The following is a 19,280-nucleotide window of genomic DNA, read 5'->3' on the forward strand; positions in this document are numbered from 1 at the left end:
GGGCTGAAGCACGGAAATACTCATTTCGATTTCGAGGGTCTGGGCATGGAATTTCCATCAGCTTCCCCTGGTAAATGGTACTTAAATATTCATTAGCTGCAGCGATATATTTGAAATGCTCTCTCGCCCACTCACACATTTGCGATTACCGACTAATGCAGCTGCACCTTGGCACTTGGCGCTGTGTTGACAGGCGACGAAAGCCGTTGGCGCATTGACATTCACATTCAATGGGAATCCCTTTCAAAAGCCCCACTTAAATCCACCCTGGCACTCACAGTGCGACATCCTCGAATGTCGCAAATGCAATTACAATTAGAATATATGTATATCGGGAGTGTTGCCACGCCCACACAAACGGCGAGCACGGCTCGAGCGCTAATTGCAAATTTATTGACTGCAATAAATGTCAGCACAGTTTCAGGCTGCATCAATATGATGCAGTTACGAGGATTACCAGCCGTTTATAGCTGTCTGGTATAGGATTCAATTTGTATGTGCTTGCCGGGAATTGGGTTTCCAGTCCCCTTTGACTGATAAGTCATAATCTTGGAAAGCAGTCACATTAAAATTCCAAGGGAACTTGACATTTCAATTGTATACATTTCGAGTTTAAACCTCACAATTCTGAAGTTATTTAACAATGAGTAACATTTATTTCCGAAGCGTTTAAGTGTGCTTTTTTAACGCTAAATTCTTTCTAGCATAAATTATTTTTATTTTTTATTTATTTAACATCAACATCATTTATTTAGTAAATTATATTACACACATACCGAATCCACACCTTAGGCAGTATAAATCAAAATAATTTTTATTATACTAGCTATTGCCCTATACCGATACTTAAAGTAACCTTTTAAAGAACAAACAATCAATTTACGTAATTAATTTGTAATAGCTTGAAACATTTACATTCTGTTGGGCGGGGGAATTCATTAAAAATCATCCATGACCGGCAACTTTACAGCACCACCAATATTTGTAAATAAAACATGAAAAACAGCAAGCTGAAAAAACTGACCTTGCAAAAATAAAATCCCAGTTAATTGGCCACAAATTTATGAACGTTTACGAAACTCACCAAATAATAATTCAACTAAAAAACGATGTTTGCACTCATTGCATGCCAATTTGGGCCACTCGATAGCCCTAGTGCAAGTCAATTGAAAATATTTAAATCAGTCGAGTGTACTGACTATAAAATTCCTTGCAATATGTTTTGTTTTTTTTACAAATACATTTTTCGTGTTTTTTTAGATAGACAGTTTATTTATTATTATTTTTAAGTTATTGTTTGAATAAGTTAAATGTTATGCTAAAAAAAATTTCTGTAAGGCGTGGCTAAGTTTTTGACAGAATTTTTCATTGCAACTTTTACTTTAACAACTGTTTCAATTTCATTTAAATTTATTTGATTTAAATATATACCTCTTTAACACATAGTTAAAAAGCACAGCCCATGGGCTATCACATTTTTGCGTTTTCATAAAAAAGATTTTTTGGCTTTATAATTTGAAAAATGTTGGCGCAGCGTTCTTTGATGGCTTTGGTAGGGTGATTTGCAGAGCTTTCGCAAACTTTTTTTGTAAGGATGGGGGGGAAAAGGGATTGCAGCCTACAATTTTTGGTGCGCATAAATTTTAGCGCCAATTAAATCGATAGCTTTTTGTGCAGGCAAGCGTCGCAAAATGCAGACTACGTATACGCCGCGTTGCGTCGGTTCAGCTGAACAGGCTGGCGGGCTTAAGGGGAATTAAACACCATAGTTCATAGTTGCGTTCATTTGGAGTGTTTAGAATGTAATTAGTTGGTTTTTCCAGCAAACTTTCTGAAATTTATTTTTGCGCTATTTTTGGGAAGAGTCCTAGTTCCAGAATGGTAATTAATTATAATTTTTTTTTTAATTTTTCCATAAATTGTATTAGCAAAGCAAAGGCTACTGTGCTCGGATAAATTTCATATCAATTATTCCGCGGTCAATTGCATAATCCTTGGATATTACTCTAGGAATAAAGAATAAATTCCCACCGAAACTGACACATGTGGGAGACAGAAAATGCCAACATCGAGCGATAAATGCGGTAAGCATCTTAGCGTGAGGTTATTGAAAAAACCATGCCGTGCATAAATCAAGCCAGCAACTGTCTTTCGGTTATTAATATGCCCAAGCAAAAGTATTTCATGATTTATGGCCGGCGGCGGCAGGGTTGGGAAACCAAATCCCCAAACTCGAACTGGGATTAGCTATGGTTAAGCGTTGCAGGTGGAGGAGCCATGGCCGAAAGCTGATTACAAACCCGCACAGCCACTCCATTCCATTCCACATCCATGCACAGGTATTGCCGCAGTGGCAGGTGAATTTTTGTGCGCTTTGTAACAAGTCAATTTGTACTGTGAATTCACGCAGTTTATGCCCGGCACAAATCATTTTCCACTGCATCCCCAGGCGGCAAGCTCCACAAAGGAATGGAGGGGGCCGGGGCGGCGGCCAACCTGCGTCTTAATGACCCTCGCCCGGAGGAACTATCCGCATAAATATGAAGTAAGCTGCCGAGCAACGCGTGTGTGTGTTCAGCGCAAGCAATCGAGCAGCTGCACTAAGTCTGTTAGCTTGTTTGTAATTCTGGACTTACATACCCTGTAAACGAAACCTAAGAATGTTGAATGGATGGCTTACAGTTATGAAGAGCTTTTCTAGGAATTCCTACTTCATGTGAAGGCTATACCCCATGAACTCGAAACTTCACCCATCGCCATCTGAAAAGCCATGCGCTATAAATTATTTGATTAATTATTTTTTTTTTAATTAATAAATACAAAAAAGACTTTGAGAAATCAAGTTTATTTTTCTTTTAAAAAATTATTTTCGCAAACTTACTGAGAAACAAAAGATCTATCCCCGCTTGACCACTTGTTATTCGGTTAGTTGTTGTCCGGTTTTGGGGCTTTGTTATTACGCCTCTCAACTGGCATTTGTCGGAGTCTGCTTTTCCGTGCTTCGGTTCGTTTCGTTTGGTTTACGGATTCGGGTTCGAAATCCGTTCTGCTGCTGCTTTGGCTTGTTTATGATTGCAGCAAGCGGTTTGGCAACAATTATTGTGGGGAGGGCAGACCGGCACTCTGGAAAAGAAAGGACGAACTAATGCGCTTGCTTTTAGTGTCATTTACCACGCTGCTTTGTTTACAGTCGGGCTCTGTGCAGTTGAGCATGAAATATGCTTGAAATGACCAAAAAGTTGGACTACAGATGGGCACACCTTAAATATTCGGGCTAACCTTCTGTCAATTGCTAAATTTATGCACAATATCAACTCCTTCATTTAGTTACTTAACCGCAGTCGGTTTGAGAATGGGGTCCTGGGAAATCCAGCCACTGCAATGCAGCTATAAATTGTTGCAAAGTTTCAGCAATTAGGTAGAAATATGCTGTAGCATACAACTTGGCCCGCTGAAACCGATCCGAAACTAACCCAAACAGTTACGCGCCGCAGTAAAAACAGCCAAGGCAACTTGGTCAGCAACAATACAAATGCGCTTGCATGTTGAAGGCAAATAACAATAAAGAAAATCGTAGTTACCGCTGTTGAAATGACCTCTATCCCCATTGCGTTCGTATTTCTTGGTTTAGTTAGGCTAAAAGATAGGGCTGTCAAAAAAAAAAAACTAACTTTAGAAACGTTGTATATAAACACATGAGATAGCAATGAATACCTAAATTCTAAACAGAATGAAAATTATTTATAAAATATTTTGGTATTACAAAAAAATAAACAAAATAATTCATTGCCACGCATAAAAGAAATTATATAGTATAATTATCTTTTCGAAATATAATCGCATTTCGTTTACGACCAATTAGCCAATTTAGTGATTAAAAAATGAAAGAAAACATAGAAATCAATTCAATTGAACCACAAAATAAATAATAATAATCCGAGTACCTATTCAGGAACAAATCACAGCGAAAATAATATAAAAATGAAGAATACTGGGAATGGAAAAGCATTCAGCCAGCTATAAATACAAATGACAATAAATTGTCATTTTGACCACAATAAATATAAATTAAATAAATTCAATGAAACTCAAATAGGGCAACGCACACAGCCTCTGGAATGGAATGGACTGGAATGCATAAGCTGCAGAAAAAAACCAAATGAAATAAAGAGACAAGAACAGCAAACGACTAAAAAGGGAAAGTCAACAATTGTCATTGTCAACTCTGCCTGTATGGGTGCCAATAAATTGCATTATTAGAGTATACTTTTCTGCTGAAGCGTGTGAGTGTGTGCAAAAGTATTTGTAATACAATCAGCATTTCTGAAAGGGAATGTCCCCTGCATCCATGGCCCCTAGTTCACTGTGGGCATGCTGACATGCGTGTTTGTTACAGCAATTGTCAACATAAATAAAATTAAATTAATGGAGCAGGGAATGCACACGCACACGCACACGCACACGCACATAAACACCAAACGCACTAACATACGCACACAAGCTCAGTCTGGCTGTCAGTTGACTGTCAAAGTGACCATTTCATTTAATACAAGCACTGGCACATCGCTTTGTCTGCCCTTTTGTGTTTTTGTTTTTGTTTTAGTGCCACCGACAAGTGGAAATTAAGCACGCACCCAATACTCCCACACACCCACACCACCTTAAATTCCATTTCCGTTTTGGCTGATCATCGGCATAAGCAAGCACACACGAAAGTATTCACACACATACACACACGGAGTAACCATTCGCCATTTTGGCTGTCTGTCTGATAAGTTTCGCCTTTGCTTTCATTTTTCGAATGTTTGTTTGGTGGCCATCATTATATTAGTAGTTCGTTGCTTGTGCTTTTCCCCAATTTTGCTCTGCCTTCTTCATTTCTTCTTTATTTGGGGCTGCTCTTTTGTCCGAATCGTAGGCAAGTAAAGATAAACGTTACTCCTGGTTGCAGCTTCAACGTGGGGAAGGTAACGATTACACTTGCAGAATATTTTTTTAAAAATTTTATTTTTGTTGTCATGTAATCAATGTTGTGTAAAGTACAATTTAAACAAAATTTAATTACAAACGTCTTTTAAATATGTTTGATAGTATGCAATTTAATAAATAGGTATTATTGTAACTTCTTTTGCATGAGGTGAAAATATTGTTTTAAATATCACCGGAATCTTGCCAGTGAAATATTTGAATAATTAATTAATTTAATAATTTAAAAAAAAAAATCGTGCCATTTTTATTTATTTTTTATTGATTCTCGGCAGTGAAATATTTGAAAAATTATTAAATTGTAATATGCGGTTTTAGTAATACACTAACATCTATCTCTAATTTAAAAAATTCTTATGCCAATAATTTTATTTTTTTTTATAAATAAATTATGACCAAATTTGTTGAACAAATAAGTTAATTTTATTTTTATGACTGCCTAGACTTGTTTTACATATTTTATTGAGATGCATAGAGAATGTCACCCAAATTTAGCTAAGTGCACAGTAAACCCAGCAGACTTTCAAGGCTCTTTCTCTGCTCACCTGAATCTTTGTCTCATAGTCCCCATAGACACACACTCCACTCTCTGGCACAGATAGAAATACAAATGGCCTTGACATTTCTTATGCTTATCGCTGTCAGTGCAGGCGTTGAAATTGTAATTTGTGTAATCTCAGGTGGACCAGACTGCGGAAAGCATCAGTCGAAGGAGCTACAGCAGCTGACAGAGAAATAAAGGTGTCTCAGGCGAGGTGAGCTGGAAACGGTCCCATTTGGGGGGGGGGGGGGGAAAACCACTTAAACCGCTCGACTAACTGCCGACAGTCGCACAGCTCTGCCCGCTAATTGACAACAACATAATGCTTATCCACGGAGGCGGGCGGAAAACAACAACTTGACATTTATATTAAAATTAATTAATTTATTTGTTTCATATTATATAAATTACATTAAGAGCTTGGCACTGCCTAAATCATACGCCAGAACGCACGAGATACAAAATCCATTTTTTGTTTGAACTAATTAGATTTTGGTGTTTGTGTGGATGAGAGTGTTGTGTTTTCCTTTTGGGTTTTGGTGTTGGGTGTTGGTGGAGTTACTACCGCCTTACATATGACGGGTGTTGCTGAAGCCACCATGTCCGGACTGGGAGGCGCCCTTGTTGAAGCCCATCTGCAGGTTGAGCTCACCCTCGTGGGCGCGCAGCTGCTCCTCGGTGAAAGTGCGCTCGTTCTTCTCGGCCATCTTGGGACCCAGGGTGGGACCGGTGTACTCAGGGTGCTTTTGCGTCTGCAGAGGAGGAACCAATTATTAAGAGAGCCAACACAAAAAACCTTAACCTAATCTAGTATTCGTAAAAATCTTTGCATACTTTTTGTTGCCTTTAGAAACAGGGAATTTCAAACAAGGCTTAACGAATCTTGTTTATAAACATTTTTCAATTGTAAAAAGTCAAACTTTTAAGAATATGTCGTTATCAGTAAAATAATTAATTACTACATCATTTTGCTAAATTGCATACGTTTAGAAAATATAAATATACCACAAAATTTGTGGGCAATGGGAAAATAGAGCTTTATTTGTTTGCCAGTTTTTCTGATTTTCAAACAGTTATACAAATCTCTTTTCACTCTTATATTCCGTTTCTGTTAGAAAAGAAAGAAAGAAAGAAATGAAAGGGTATGCTATGACTGCAAAAGACAATATATTTCTTTGGTTTTAGAAATCATATCGAGCAATGAATATAATAAATAAGTTTTAAGTATGTCAACAAGATATGGACTCTAAGGAAAAAAGTTCTTTAAAAAAGCATTATGGCCATAGATTTGTTATCTTCCGAACTTATAAGCTGTCATTATGGGTTACTTACGATGCGTCCAAGGGCGTAGAGGGAGAGGGTGACCTGGGGGATGTTGCGACGCTCGAAGAGATCGGCTGTCTGGAAGATCTCTTCCTCGGGCACGCCGTACTTCTTGACCGCCGCCTGGAAGCGCTGGATGTTCTCCATTAGCTGGAAGTTGGTGCCGCGCTCCTGGATCTTCTTCACTGATCCGGGGGCCAATTTGTTGGCCAGCTTGCACAGCCAGATGCCGTCCTTGAGGATGTCCTCGTACTGCCCGCTGGGCACCTTCTCGCCAATCACGGCGAACACCCAGTTGAGCACTTCCTGTTCCTGTTCCTTGTTGCGTGGCTACGGCAAAAAATGGCAGTGGGAGACTCAAGTGAAAAAATGGATGTAGGCGGTTGAAACAAGATAGCTGCTGCTAAGTGCCAGGCAAATCAATTTGCTGTAATCGTAGACAATTGCAGGACAAACAAGGCCAGCCAAGGGTCATGAAATTGTCTCGAAAGCAAACAGGCCAAATCCCCGGCACAGATTTCCCAGAGTTTAAAGGTCAGCGTGGGGGCTTAGTGTCCTGCGTGTGATTCCATTTGGAAAATGACCAAATCAAGGCAGATAGCAAAAGAGGAGAACTGAACTCCTGGCGAAGGCTAGCCCAGAAATAGACTCATTTTCCAATAAATTAATTTTGATTCCAACACCGCGAATCCTGTCCGTGCAGTCCGCCATTTTATGGGACAGTTGACAGGGAAAGCCACTAACTTTTTAATTGAAATTTACGTTAAAGCAATAAATTCACTCTTGGGTCAATTGCCGTCTCACAGTTCATTCACGCAAACTTAATTGTGGGCTTTAAATTTGACTGGTAGCAAAGAAATTTCGCCCAATTTAACCCCCTTTTGTAGCACACACAAATCTAATTGACCCCAGAACAAGTATTGCTAATTAAAAACAATGCCAAATCTGCGCATAAAATATTCATCCCGTGTGCAGTACTGCTCATACGCAACAATTGCCCAACTGAAATATTTTCGTAATTGAAATCCGATGCCTATATGCATCTGGGCTCATTAATATTTCGCGCATTTCTGCTAATTTATCGCACATTGTTCATGTCGATTTTTATTTCATTTTTATAGCTTTTCTAGCCAATTGCGGCTCTTTGTTTGTACATTTTAAGCTGTCATTTGATTTGTGGCCGGCCATTCAGGACCGAATACATTTTTTGGGCCAAAACCGAAATGCCCGCAAAATGTCAAATTGTACACAAAGTGCAAACATCAAAAATAATAACATTCCATACCAACAACATAAAGAGGGAATGACAATATTTTGTATACGAACAAATAATTTTTTACATTTTAATTTTGCCCACATTGTATTTGTCCTTTTATCTCCGCGAAGAAAGGGTATATTGGGTTTTCATTAACGCAGTTTTGATTGAATTATAAAGAACAAATAATAAAAAACTTGTTTGCAAACAAATCTGTAAATTAATTGAAAGAAAATATAAAAATTAGTTAATAAGCTAATCTTGTAATGGAATTTAATTCTATCCAATCACTGGGTAAAGACTGATTGACTTTCTGTTTTCCGAACTTGCAATTTTTGATACTTTTCCAATTTAATTTGCTGTTTATTTATTCTTATTTTTTGAGTGAAACACAACAACAGTCTGTTGCATACGGACATTCACGGCGATTGCATAATATTTTCGTATTTTCAGCAGGGAAATTATTTATTTATTTAAAGCATGTATTTATGCGCAAATATGTGTATATATTTATGGATAAAAGTTGAGCTTGGAGCTGCAACCGAGCCACCGGTACGCTTTAATGGCAATCAATGAGCCGAGGGGATTTTAATGAATTGTACGTCAATTTGCATTTGCAATTGCTTCAATTCCAATTCGATTTCCAAGCCGAGTTTATTTCTCTTTTTATTATTTTCAGTTTTTTTTTAATTGAATGTGCAAACAAACCAGAAATTGTTGTTGTTGATCTTCTGATAGAATTGCGTTTTACGTTTGGCTCTTGGCTCTGTTTTCTCATTATTAATTGGTTTATCTGGTTGGCCGCTTGACAGTTGGTTTTCTCTCTGTATGCTGACCGTTCCCAGTTTTCTGCATTAAAAAATCTTTTAATAGGTGATGAACAGCTAAGTGATATCGATTGCGGTCAGCCACTTTCAATAGTGACAGATAATTTCTGGCTGACGCTCTGAAAATTAAAGTCAGCTAAGGGACATAATTCTGAGCGCCTTAGTACTTTAAATAAGATTTTAAATGAATAAAATAACTGTTTAATACAAATTGGCTAAAGGTATTATTTATATTTAAAAAATGTATAAGCTTAAACAATTTCATAATAAAATGTTTAAAAAACTGTTCTTAGAGACTATCTCAATTCTAGATTAAATTTGTAACCTTATACAATTTAAGATAATCAATTGCGTAGGTTATTAAGATTTAACCGATTTTATCGATTATATTTATATTGCATATTGTACTGCCAGCTTCACATTCAACTATTAGTTTGTTAAGAATAATTTGCTGCTAAGTTCATACTCCATTTAATTTATATACATAATTCATTTTATCAGAAATATTTAAAAACATATTTTTTGTGTGTTCCGTGACCTTCAAATAACCCTCAACTTTGGTGGTAATTTTTTTTTTCATTTTTTGTTGCGCCTTCTATTTAGTTTGTTTTGCCTTTTTCCGGCTGCTGGCATAAATAAAAATTTTCATTTGCACATAAAGATAAACGCTCATTTTTGCTGCTGTTATTTCAATTTGTCATTTGGCCGGCTGCCAATTGGCGGAAGCTGGCCAACATTAACCAAAAAGCAAGGGAAAGGAAAATTGTGCCCAAACACAAGGGGGCTGACAATCAGTTGGGTTTTTTGTTTGGTGTTTTATATCACTTATTTTTTATAAAAAGTTTATTTTTTGCAGACGCCGCCTTTTGGCCTTGAGTGGATTGTAAAAGGCGAGCTAAGCAATGCAAAATGCATTAAAATTTTGGGCCTATCCTTGGACTTTATGGTTATGGCCTTTGTATTGTTGCCAAGAAAACGGCAGACGAGCGTCAACAATTTGTTTGGGTTTTCGGCTGATTATTCGCGGCGATATTTTTACTCAACAGTTTGCCTTTCCGCAGCAATAAACATTAAAATTGTTTAAATTTTTCCAAATAAAGTTTTAAACATGAAGTCATCCCTTCAGAATTTTCCATTAAAATTGCAATAAATCAAAACCCGCAAATAGAACTGCATTAATTAAAATATGTCATACTCCTACTGGCAAAAATAAGGTCATGAGTCTTTTCATGATAAAACAAAAAATGGATGCATTGGGTTTTAAATAAATTATAAACATATGGCGTTTATTTAAAAAAAAGATTAACTATTCATAATAAATGCAGAGTGCCATTAAGAGAATTTATCACATGTTAATTTGTATGCACAAATTGAAAAGTTTTTATGGTATAAGTTGTCAGCAAGTCACCGAGAACGAATTATAAAAACAAAAACAGAAATGTATCAAAGTGTAAAGAAAAAAATGTCCCCAAAGACAAAGTTCAGCAACAGTTTTTTTATGCATCTGTGCCATCATTTCCCATAATTCAACATATAACTCACTTCAATTAATAGAAAAGTTATGCCCCGGCGGCTGTGACTGTCTGTCGCAAAAACTTGTCAGTATTATTGAGAGACAAACGTCAACAGCGGAAAATTTGCAAATTAATTAATAATCGAAAGTGCAAAAAGAATTCCAAATGTGCCAAGTTACTTATGTATGAAAAGTGTAATTTGTTTGTGTTGAATTGTAAAGACCTGGGCTGAGTGACTTGCAACCGAAATGGGGCCACGCTTTTTGGCTGGTTAAGTAGGCAGCAGGGCTGGGCCCAAGGGCATTTTTGTCATCCCTCGGCCAGACTGTCAACAAAGTGATTTTTTATTTTAATATACAGAAACAACAAAACGGGAAAATAAATGGCACAAATACGCGATATATGAGAATGAATTATGATCTGGCAGCTGTTGCGAGTGGGCGTAGCTGAAAACACTCGGCCAGAAAATTCTACAAAGGCCCTCGGGCAGGATCTGGCTATTATTGGAGTATGTCCAGTACTTTTCTCTACAAACTGTTAATTAGGTATTTAAATATTTAATCAATTTAAGACGTTTTTAATTAAATCGCACGCGCTGTTTGCAATTAAATATTTTGTCTTTTAATTGCTTATTAAATTATAAATACATATAAACATTGGTTGCTTTACGTATTTCTGTGTGTTGATTCATGCATATAGACAAATATGTACAGGCGTAAATCAATGATAAATGTATTGTTTTAATAAGCAGTTTCAAATTAAATGAATATGCTGTCAGTTTGCACTTTTTAAAAACTTTTTTCACTTTATTTTGTCGATTTTCCTTTTTTTCATTTTCCTTGAAACCACTGTGTTTACGAGTGTGCAAATTAATTGATTGAGTATATTCAACAGAACGTGACTTTTATAATTTAAAGATTTAATTATTTTATGTTTAAGCAATTACAACTTGTGTGTGTGTTTTTTTTTTTTTTTGGTAAAGCATTCACAATCGTGCTTTTCTCACTTTAAAAATGTAATCGGAAGCGAACCACTCAATTACGCTAAATTAGCAATATATTACAGTGGTATTTGTATTTCCTGCTCCAAGCCACTTTAAGCGACAAAAAGTGATTTAAAAGCTTAAAAACCCTTTACATAATGATTTTTTAAATTCTTATTTAATTCATCTAGGATACTAGATTATCCTTTGCAGAGATTGTGAGACTTACAGCCATAGTGTTTTATTTGATTTGAATGTAAAATGCGAATAAGTGTGTGGTGCGATTGAAACACAAATTTCAACTGACGCAGGTTTGTTGAAACAGTTTTCCATTTCGCCTAAGAGCCGCAAGATAATTTACGAAAATGCTGAAAATATTTTAGGTTAGGCTAATGCCGCTGTCGACGTCGACGTCGACGTCAGCGGGCAGATATAGATTTGCCCGATGCCAAAATCGCCCGAAATAAAGCCAGTGTGGGAGCAGGATAGGGGGCGGCAAAAACAAATTTAGATGCCAACAGCGACGGCGGAAACTTTTTGTGACGTCATCGCGTGAAAAGGGGGGAAAAATAATGAAAAGACTCTCAGACAGAAGTGTGCCAGATATCTAATATTGAAGTCGTTTCCCTTTCGCTTTCATAGTTGGCAGAACAAATTTCAAGCAATTTGCCAGCAATTATGCTAAGTCAAGTGCTCGTGGCTGTATCTTAAAGATACATATTTGTGCGGACTGTGCGCACACCTTTAATTAATTCCATTGACTTTCTATTCACTTCATTTGCTATTTTTGGATTTTTGGATATTACAGTAGATAGAGCTTTTTTTTTTTTAGTTAGCCGAAAATGTCATGAATCTAAAATCAATTTGTAATTTCATTAAAACTTTTGCTCATATGAGAAAGTTTTGGCAGCAAATAATTTGGCTAAGAGCAAATGCCACAGCACAACAAAGTTGAACCTTCCATTTGTATATTTTGCTGCACCATGCGAAAGAGTAATTAAATTATCTAGCCAAACATCGTCCAAGTTCAAGTTTAAGTTTTTAAGCAAGGTGCCTCACAAAATCTCGTCTAAATAAACATAAACAAAATGCATGGGGGCGCAAATATATCTTTCCACACCTGAAGCACATAAATCAGAGAATATCTGACGTTTGTTTTGGGTTTTGACCGTGTCCGTTTATTTAGTTTCAAAGCAATTTTAGAGACGGTTGGCGACGTACATTTTATTGATCTCTTAACAGCAAAATATTCCAAATTATTCGCTTGAAACCTCAAATGCACATTGATTTAATTAATTGCATTTTTTAAAACAAATATGAGAATCTTTGATAAGCTTCAGCCTTGTAGTACAATCACGGATCATCTTAAAACGCTCAATGAATATTTCTCACCCAACCGAATGAATAATTTTCTTATTTATTTATTTCACACACAACCAAAACAAAATGCATGAATATGAAAATTTATGGACAAACGACATAGCCATGAACTGTGTCTATGGAAAATCCTCGATGAAAAGTGTGAAGGCGGCAGCACAAACAAAACACCTACAGTCAGAAAGCAAAAACAGCTGCCAAGGCTGCAATCAAAATTAATTGAGCAACTCGGAGCTCAGTGTCAGAACGTGCGTGTGATTGTGGCCATCTATTTATTTGGGGCTGTGGCTGTGAGTCTATGTCAAAGTGAAGGCGTTGGTGTGGGCGTTCGACCACCTCGCACAGCGACCTACAAAAAGTGGCCGAAATTCTCAGCGTTTGCTTGTAAGATCTGGCAACCGAAATTGTTTTTCGTAAAAAGCATCAGAATTATGAGAACACAATGAGAGGGATGAAAAAAATCGAACTAAAAATGCTCTATCAAGATAGCTTTCTATCATAAAGGGGATACACATTTGGAGTGCTTCAAAACTTAACTTATTTGAATTATTAATGTATTTATTTGTCTTAATATCTCAGCAATCATAAAAATAACAAATACGTGATACTTGAATGTCTATTCCGATTATTAAAATCTTTAATAATTACTACTGTGAAAACTGAATTATTCTTTTTAAAATAAAATACTAATGCTTTAATTTTCTTTAAAATACGATCAATATCTACTCAAATCACCACTGACTGAATTGAAAAACTCTGAATAACAATAACAGAAGATGTTTACGATTTTCGTTTGGATATTCCCAATCATCTCGTAATTTAATTTTTCTTTCATCGCGGTCCCAAGTCAATAAAAAGAAATACTTCTAGCTACCACAAAGAGCATCAAAGACTTGGCGGCTCACTTATGTTTTTTAGCAAAGACAACGGGCCAACTGTTGCGCATAAATAAGCAACAGAAAATTGACTTTAAAGAACAACTGTCGAATTGGAAAGAGAATCCACGCTAAGTAGCTTTGTGGCTGGAGGAACACTTGTCGGCAATTATGTTCAGGGCTGACGGCATACAAATCGAGGTCAACTGTGTATAGCTGGTCACATCCGGTAACTTTTGGTATCGAAAGATTGGATTGGTCCTTTTACTTTCTCTTCTATCTTTTTCCTAGCCACTTTACAGTGCTAATTAATTATTTGTGCTTGGCTTGGTCTACATTTTATTGTTTGTTCACGGAATTATTCAATTTATTTATCTTTTAATTAAAGCCGATATTAAAATTGGTATTTTGCAGGAATTTCAAGCTTTCCGCTTAATATATTACAGTTTTAAATTGAACTGCGGAAAAAAACGATCAATTTAATTCAATTTATTTGTTTACTATGGGGACTGACAATACTTGTTAGTTTGCCATTAGCTTTAGTTTCAGTTGAACAAAGTGAAAACAATTTTACGTTAATTAGAAACAAACATGGAGTGTATAAAATGAAGTAATTAATTATGTATATTGCCGTTGAGGGTGCAACGATGCTTAGTGGCAACACAATGGAATGAATAAAATAAAGTTCCCACTTATCCGCATCCCCATCTGAAATATAAGCAATGCTTTCTCTTTGTCTCAGCAAAATGCTAGCTGGAACCCCAGAGCTCAGCGTTTTCCATTTGCTTTATCTCCGAACAAGGTCATAAATGAATTTTGTATGCAAAATAAGTGAAATGTACATTTGGTTAAGCAGTTTTTTTTTGTTTACTTGGTTTCTTAGCTTTAGTTTTTCTTTTCCAGTTATCCATGTCCATTATTCCACAAAAATTGTTGTTTACAAGGAGTCAACAGACATGTAGAAACGATTATTTTTGCTTTTTGTGGCATTGAGGCCATTAAAAGATTGAAGTTTCAAGTCGGAGCTTCTCAGCTAAGCAATAAATGACTTTCGCCCGGCTGGTAGCTGTAAAATACAAATAAATTCTTTTGTCCAAAGGTTTAATGTCCCAGTTGGTCGGGTTCGAGCATTATTCTTGTGCATTTTTGTTTATGGTATTACTAAATATTCCCCTTGGTGCCCATGCAGCTAGAAAGTTTATCTTTGGTCGGCGCCAACAAATGCTAAACAAACCATTTTCAATTTAAATAATTCTTTCTTTCTGCATATCTTGAACACTGCTTGCCACATCTTCTTCTAGGATAGTTGAATAGAATATTAAAAAAAACCAAAATGAAAAATATGGTAACGGGCGAAAGGCAACGCGAAAAAATATTCTAGCCGCTAGCGTTAAAAAGCAACACGCAAACAATTTGCGATATAAACTCATAAAAATGCACAAATTTATGTACACAAAAATGTCTGAGTTTATTTCCCCTGTATGCAGTGCTCGCCTAATATTATTTTTTGCCATTCGCTTGCTATCTTTACGTAGCATATTTTACCTCAGGCCTGTTTACTAATAAGTAAGCCCACTGCCACCTACCAATTCCCTCGATTTGAATTGTAGATTCAGCTCACACTTGGTGTGCAACGTGTGCAGCGTGTAAACATTTTCTGGATATCTATTTTTCCTATTAGTAAACATTTTGTATTTCCCTATTCTAAGTTCTGTGTTTTCCCACCGCATTTGCCACTCATTTCCGGTGGGCGTTTTCATGTGGGATCCGCAAAGTCTTCGTCAGTCTGGCTAGGACCTATTTTTTGGTGTTCTAGCGCAAATTTAATGACAGCCAGCATGTGTTGCGCATCGACTTTGAGCTCATTGAATGCCTTCTATTTCTGCGTAAAAGTGGGGGTGTATAAGATTTTGTTTGTGTGCATATTTTATATGTGGCTAATATTTGTCTTTTCTTGTGTACTTTACTTTACTTTTTCTGGTTTTTTTTATGGCATTTATTGTGTGAAATTGTCTGCATGATATTTTAATTAACAAAAGAAATCTATATAAGAAACAATCACTACTTATAACGTTTAACTTGCCAAAATTATTGTAAAAATACAGATTTAATGTTTTCACACATTTAAAAAGAATTACATTTTGCTATATTCATAATAATGTTTAATATGACATTTTAAAATTATTTTTGTGTTTGCATATACAAAATCATACTGAAAACATTTAAGTTAGAATGAAATAAAGTTTATGTTAATGTTTTGTAAGCAAAACTGACAACACATCTTCAGGCAATAAAAAAAACCTTAAATTTGTTTGTGTGATAAACACAAAGCATAATTTAACAAGAATTTTTATTTAGATCTTAAATACAATTTAGTTTCTGTGCAAATTTATTAAGACCATAAAATATTTAAAAATACATGTCCCTACAAGGATTTATGCTTAAATGTTTTCCTCAATAAGCAAACTCGCAGTGTGAGTTTGTGTTAAGAGCAGAGTGTACAAATATTTGGAAAGAAAATCAAATCGAAAAGCATGCTCACACATACCTCGGATTGTAATATGTTTGTTTGTATGTAAATGCAAATGAAGTTTCCTTGTCTCCTAGCAAGCAAGTGCATTAAAACATGCATGAGCCATCTTTTCCACCTCCAGCGACTTGTGCGTCATAGTGTGTATCTTTGTAATCACTTTATTTTGCATATGTGAGCTGAGGGAGCACATGCGTGCCTCGTGTGTGTTTGTGCGAGTAAATAAATTGCAAAAATATTTTAAAGGTTGCCACAGCTACGTCGCTCTCAGATTCTCTGGGCCCCAAACTGCACCTTCCGAGAAAGGCTGTCAGTAAATGAAATAAAACTAAAGCAGGGAAAATCGGGGACAAGACGTTGAGCGGCATAAACTTGCTCAAGGATTTGTAAAATTTATCGTAGACATCATTATGCGACAATTTCTCTAGCTTACACCCACGCTCCCCGATGTCCTGCAGCTGATGTTGCTCCCGTATCCAGCCAAGCAACATCCTGGTAACAGCAGCTGCAACATGCGAGCGGATCCCATGTGTTGGAACTGGCAGCTTTGCATTTCACGTTTTACATTGGCAAAATCGTTTCAAAAAATGCAAAAAGTCCAACAGAGTAGCAACAAAAAAAAAGAAGGAAAATCCAACTAAATTATTCAAAACATAAGCAAGCCATGATGTATGGTGCCAGTTGAGAAACTAAAAGCGAAATTGGTGCAGGGCATGAGGAGTACGGAGCTGTCCCTGGCAGATTACATTATTCCCCTAATTGATTGTGCAGGATTAAACTTTAGCCAGAAAGAAAATGATTGCAAATTGCAGTCAGCACTGCTTGCATGCTTTTGGGACTGAGACTGCTTGCAAGGCAAATACAACATGATTGACTTTCAAATTGATTGCATACTTTCAGGCGCTTGAAACAATATCAACCCCATGTTCTGAGAAAATTTGTCCAGCTGCTTGAAATAAATCGATGATTATATTTTTATGTTTAATTTTTAAGGTCTTGGGTTAATTTAGGAATAATCATTTTTTACAAATTTTGATATTTGCAAGGGCATCAAAATGATATTTTGTATTTTGTGCTTTGTGTTTTAACAGTGATTTCTTGAAGCCGACTAACAATGACTCTGTATCTTTCAAAATGCTGTGAAAAGCTTTTAAGAAATTAGTTAATATGGATTACGGAGTAAGCCTGGAATAAGTGTTTGAAATGAAATACCAATAAGAGAAGGTTATTTCAAACGTTTCAATCCAAAATTGACATCAGGTTAACAATTTCAGACTTATTTTTCTTTAAAAATTTTGACGGGCCATTAAAGCAATTACGGAGATAATTTGAGAACATATCAATAACCATTCTAAACAGACTCCAGAGTTCACCTACATTAGGGTAAAGAATGCCATTAAGCAAATAAACTTTTGTAGAGCGAAGGCGTATGGCAGACAAACCGCACAACATTATCCAAAGGGGCCTTCGGTGAGATCCCTACTCAGCCCATGACAGCCATAAAAACGTGCAAAATGAATCATTATAAATAACAATAAACGGGACGTAGGCCATATTTTAGGCATAATAGCTAATAAAACACACACCAAAGTGGCCAGCCGACCGAGGAGTAGTCCGAGGATGCCCCGGAATCATGCAAGCCTAACAGAACCGACGTGTCCATGTCCGACTACATTTAAAATGATAAAGGCAGGCCGAAACAGACAGGCGGTGTGGGGAATAAATAAAAAAAAAGGTTGCCATGCTTCAGCAATAAAGCCAAGAGTCCAAATGGAAAACAAAAGATGAGCAAAAGCAGCAGCAGCAGGCCTGTTTCTCGGGCTCATTCAGGCGGCGAATGCTGCACCTTTCACCTTCATGGACAGATAGAAAAGGCTGGGGAAAGGCCAGAGGAGCAAAAACAGAGAGGCGGTCAGCGGCTGTTTGCCCGTATATTTCACGCTCGAACGTCTTTGGGGTCACACAAATCCGATTTACATGCAAATAAATAAAATTCATGTCGAACTTCGAGTTGCAGACAATAAATTTTTGAGTGCGCTTCACTTGCCGAAGCAAAAAGCATGAAAAGAAGCGCAAAAAGTAACCGAATGAAATTCTGAAACCGAGTGCAGAGCAACCGCTTGAGAGTCGCCTTTTAGTATTCCCACCCAGCCGATTCTCTTTTCCCTCAATTTTCAGTCGGTTTCTGCACTGCGAGGGCTACGCGCTGTGAAATTGTATTTATAATGAATCCAATGTGATATGCCGATTTTCCACTTCTCTGCCCTACAAGCCGAGCACTTGACATTCGTGGAAATGAAACACGAAAATGGCGACGGCATTCCTAGACTTCAATTTAAACTTTTGCCGTCGGTTGCAATTTATGCAAGCCATTTCAATAAACTCATCAAATTCCCTGGACGACACCGAATTGATGCGCTTAATTTTACGGTATTAAAATGCATAGCCGAGCAGATGAAATAATGTCATAAAAATGTCAATTGGCAGACTACAGCAACTAATAATAAAAGCAAATAACGGGGCTTCATGTAAAAAGCGATTACATGCTGCTACCCTATAGCTTCAGCTTTAGTAAGTTGTTGTTTAAGGGATTACCTAATAGAAATGGTTCTTACGTTGTCTTCATATCAGGTGTCTGAAATATGTTGAAGCACATCCATCATCTCCGCTTACAGGGCATCTCCTCGTCGTGGCCCGTATCCATTGACATAGTTTATGCTTGTTTTATTATTTTAAAACCTTCTGAGTCACTGGGGCCAACGAAGGAGAAATTTCTCCGCTGGCATTTGTTCTTGCTGTTGCTCTTGTACTATATAGGTGGGCTGGGCCCCCGCCCCCGCCCCCGTCTTCCCCACGCAATGTTGTGATGAAAATGTAAATTACCCGGAAAATGCGACATATATACGTTTACAGCAACAGCCACGGCAACAACATCAGCATCTGCAAGGGCAACTAGTTGGGATACACTTTGAAATTAAAAATAATACCAAATACCCATAATTGTTTAAAATTATAAATTAATTAAAAAGTTATTACATATAAAACATGATATATGACATCGGATTATATA

At 36.7% G+C, this 19,280-nt stretch overlaps 1 protein-coding gene across 1 annotated transcript; it reads right to left on the minus strand.

Annotated features, from left to right (window-relative positions):
- Window positions 1-5,890: 5,890 nt before the first annotated feature.
- On the minus strand, window positions 5,891-11,777 carry LOC128265089 (myophilin). The gene is made up of 3 exons (XM_053000903.1): window positions 11,658-11,777; window positions 6,860-7,180; window positions 5,891-6,279 (listed from the first exon to the last, which is right to left on the minus strand). Exons 1-3 carry the CDS (start codon window positions 11,661-11,663, stop codon window positions 6,097-6,099), a joined length of 510 nt encoding a protein of 169 aa, XP_052856863.1. The 5' UTR covers window positions 11,664-11,777; the 3' UTR covers window positions 5,891-6,096.
- Between the last annotated feature and the right edge of the window lie 7,503 nt (window positions 11,778-19,280).

The sequence above is a fragment of the Drosophila gunungcola genome, chromosome 3R (genome assembly GCF_025200985.1).
Source record: "Drosophila gunungcola strain Sukarami chromosome 3R, Dgunungcola_SK_2, whole genome shotgun sequence".
NCBI lineage: Eukaryota > Metazoa > Arthropoda > Insecta > Diptera > Drosophilidae > Drosophila > Drosophila gunungcola.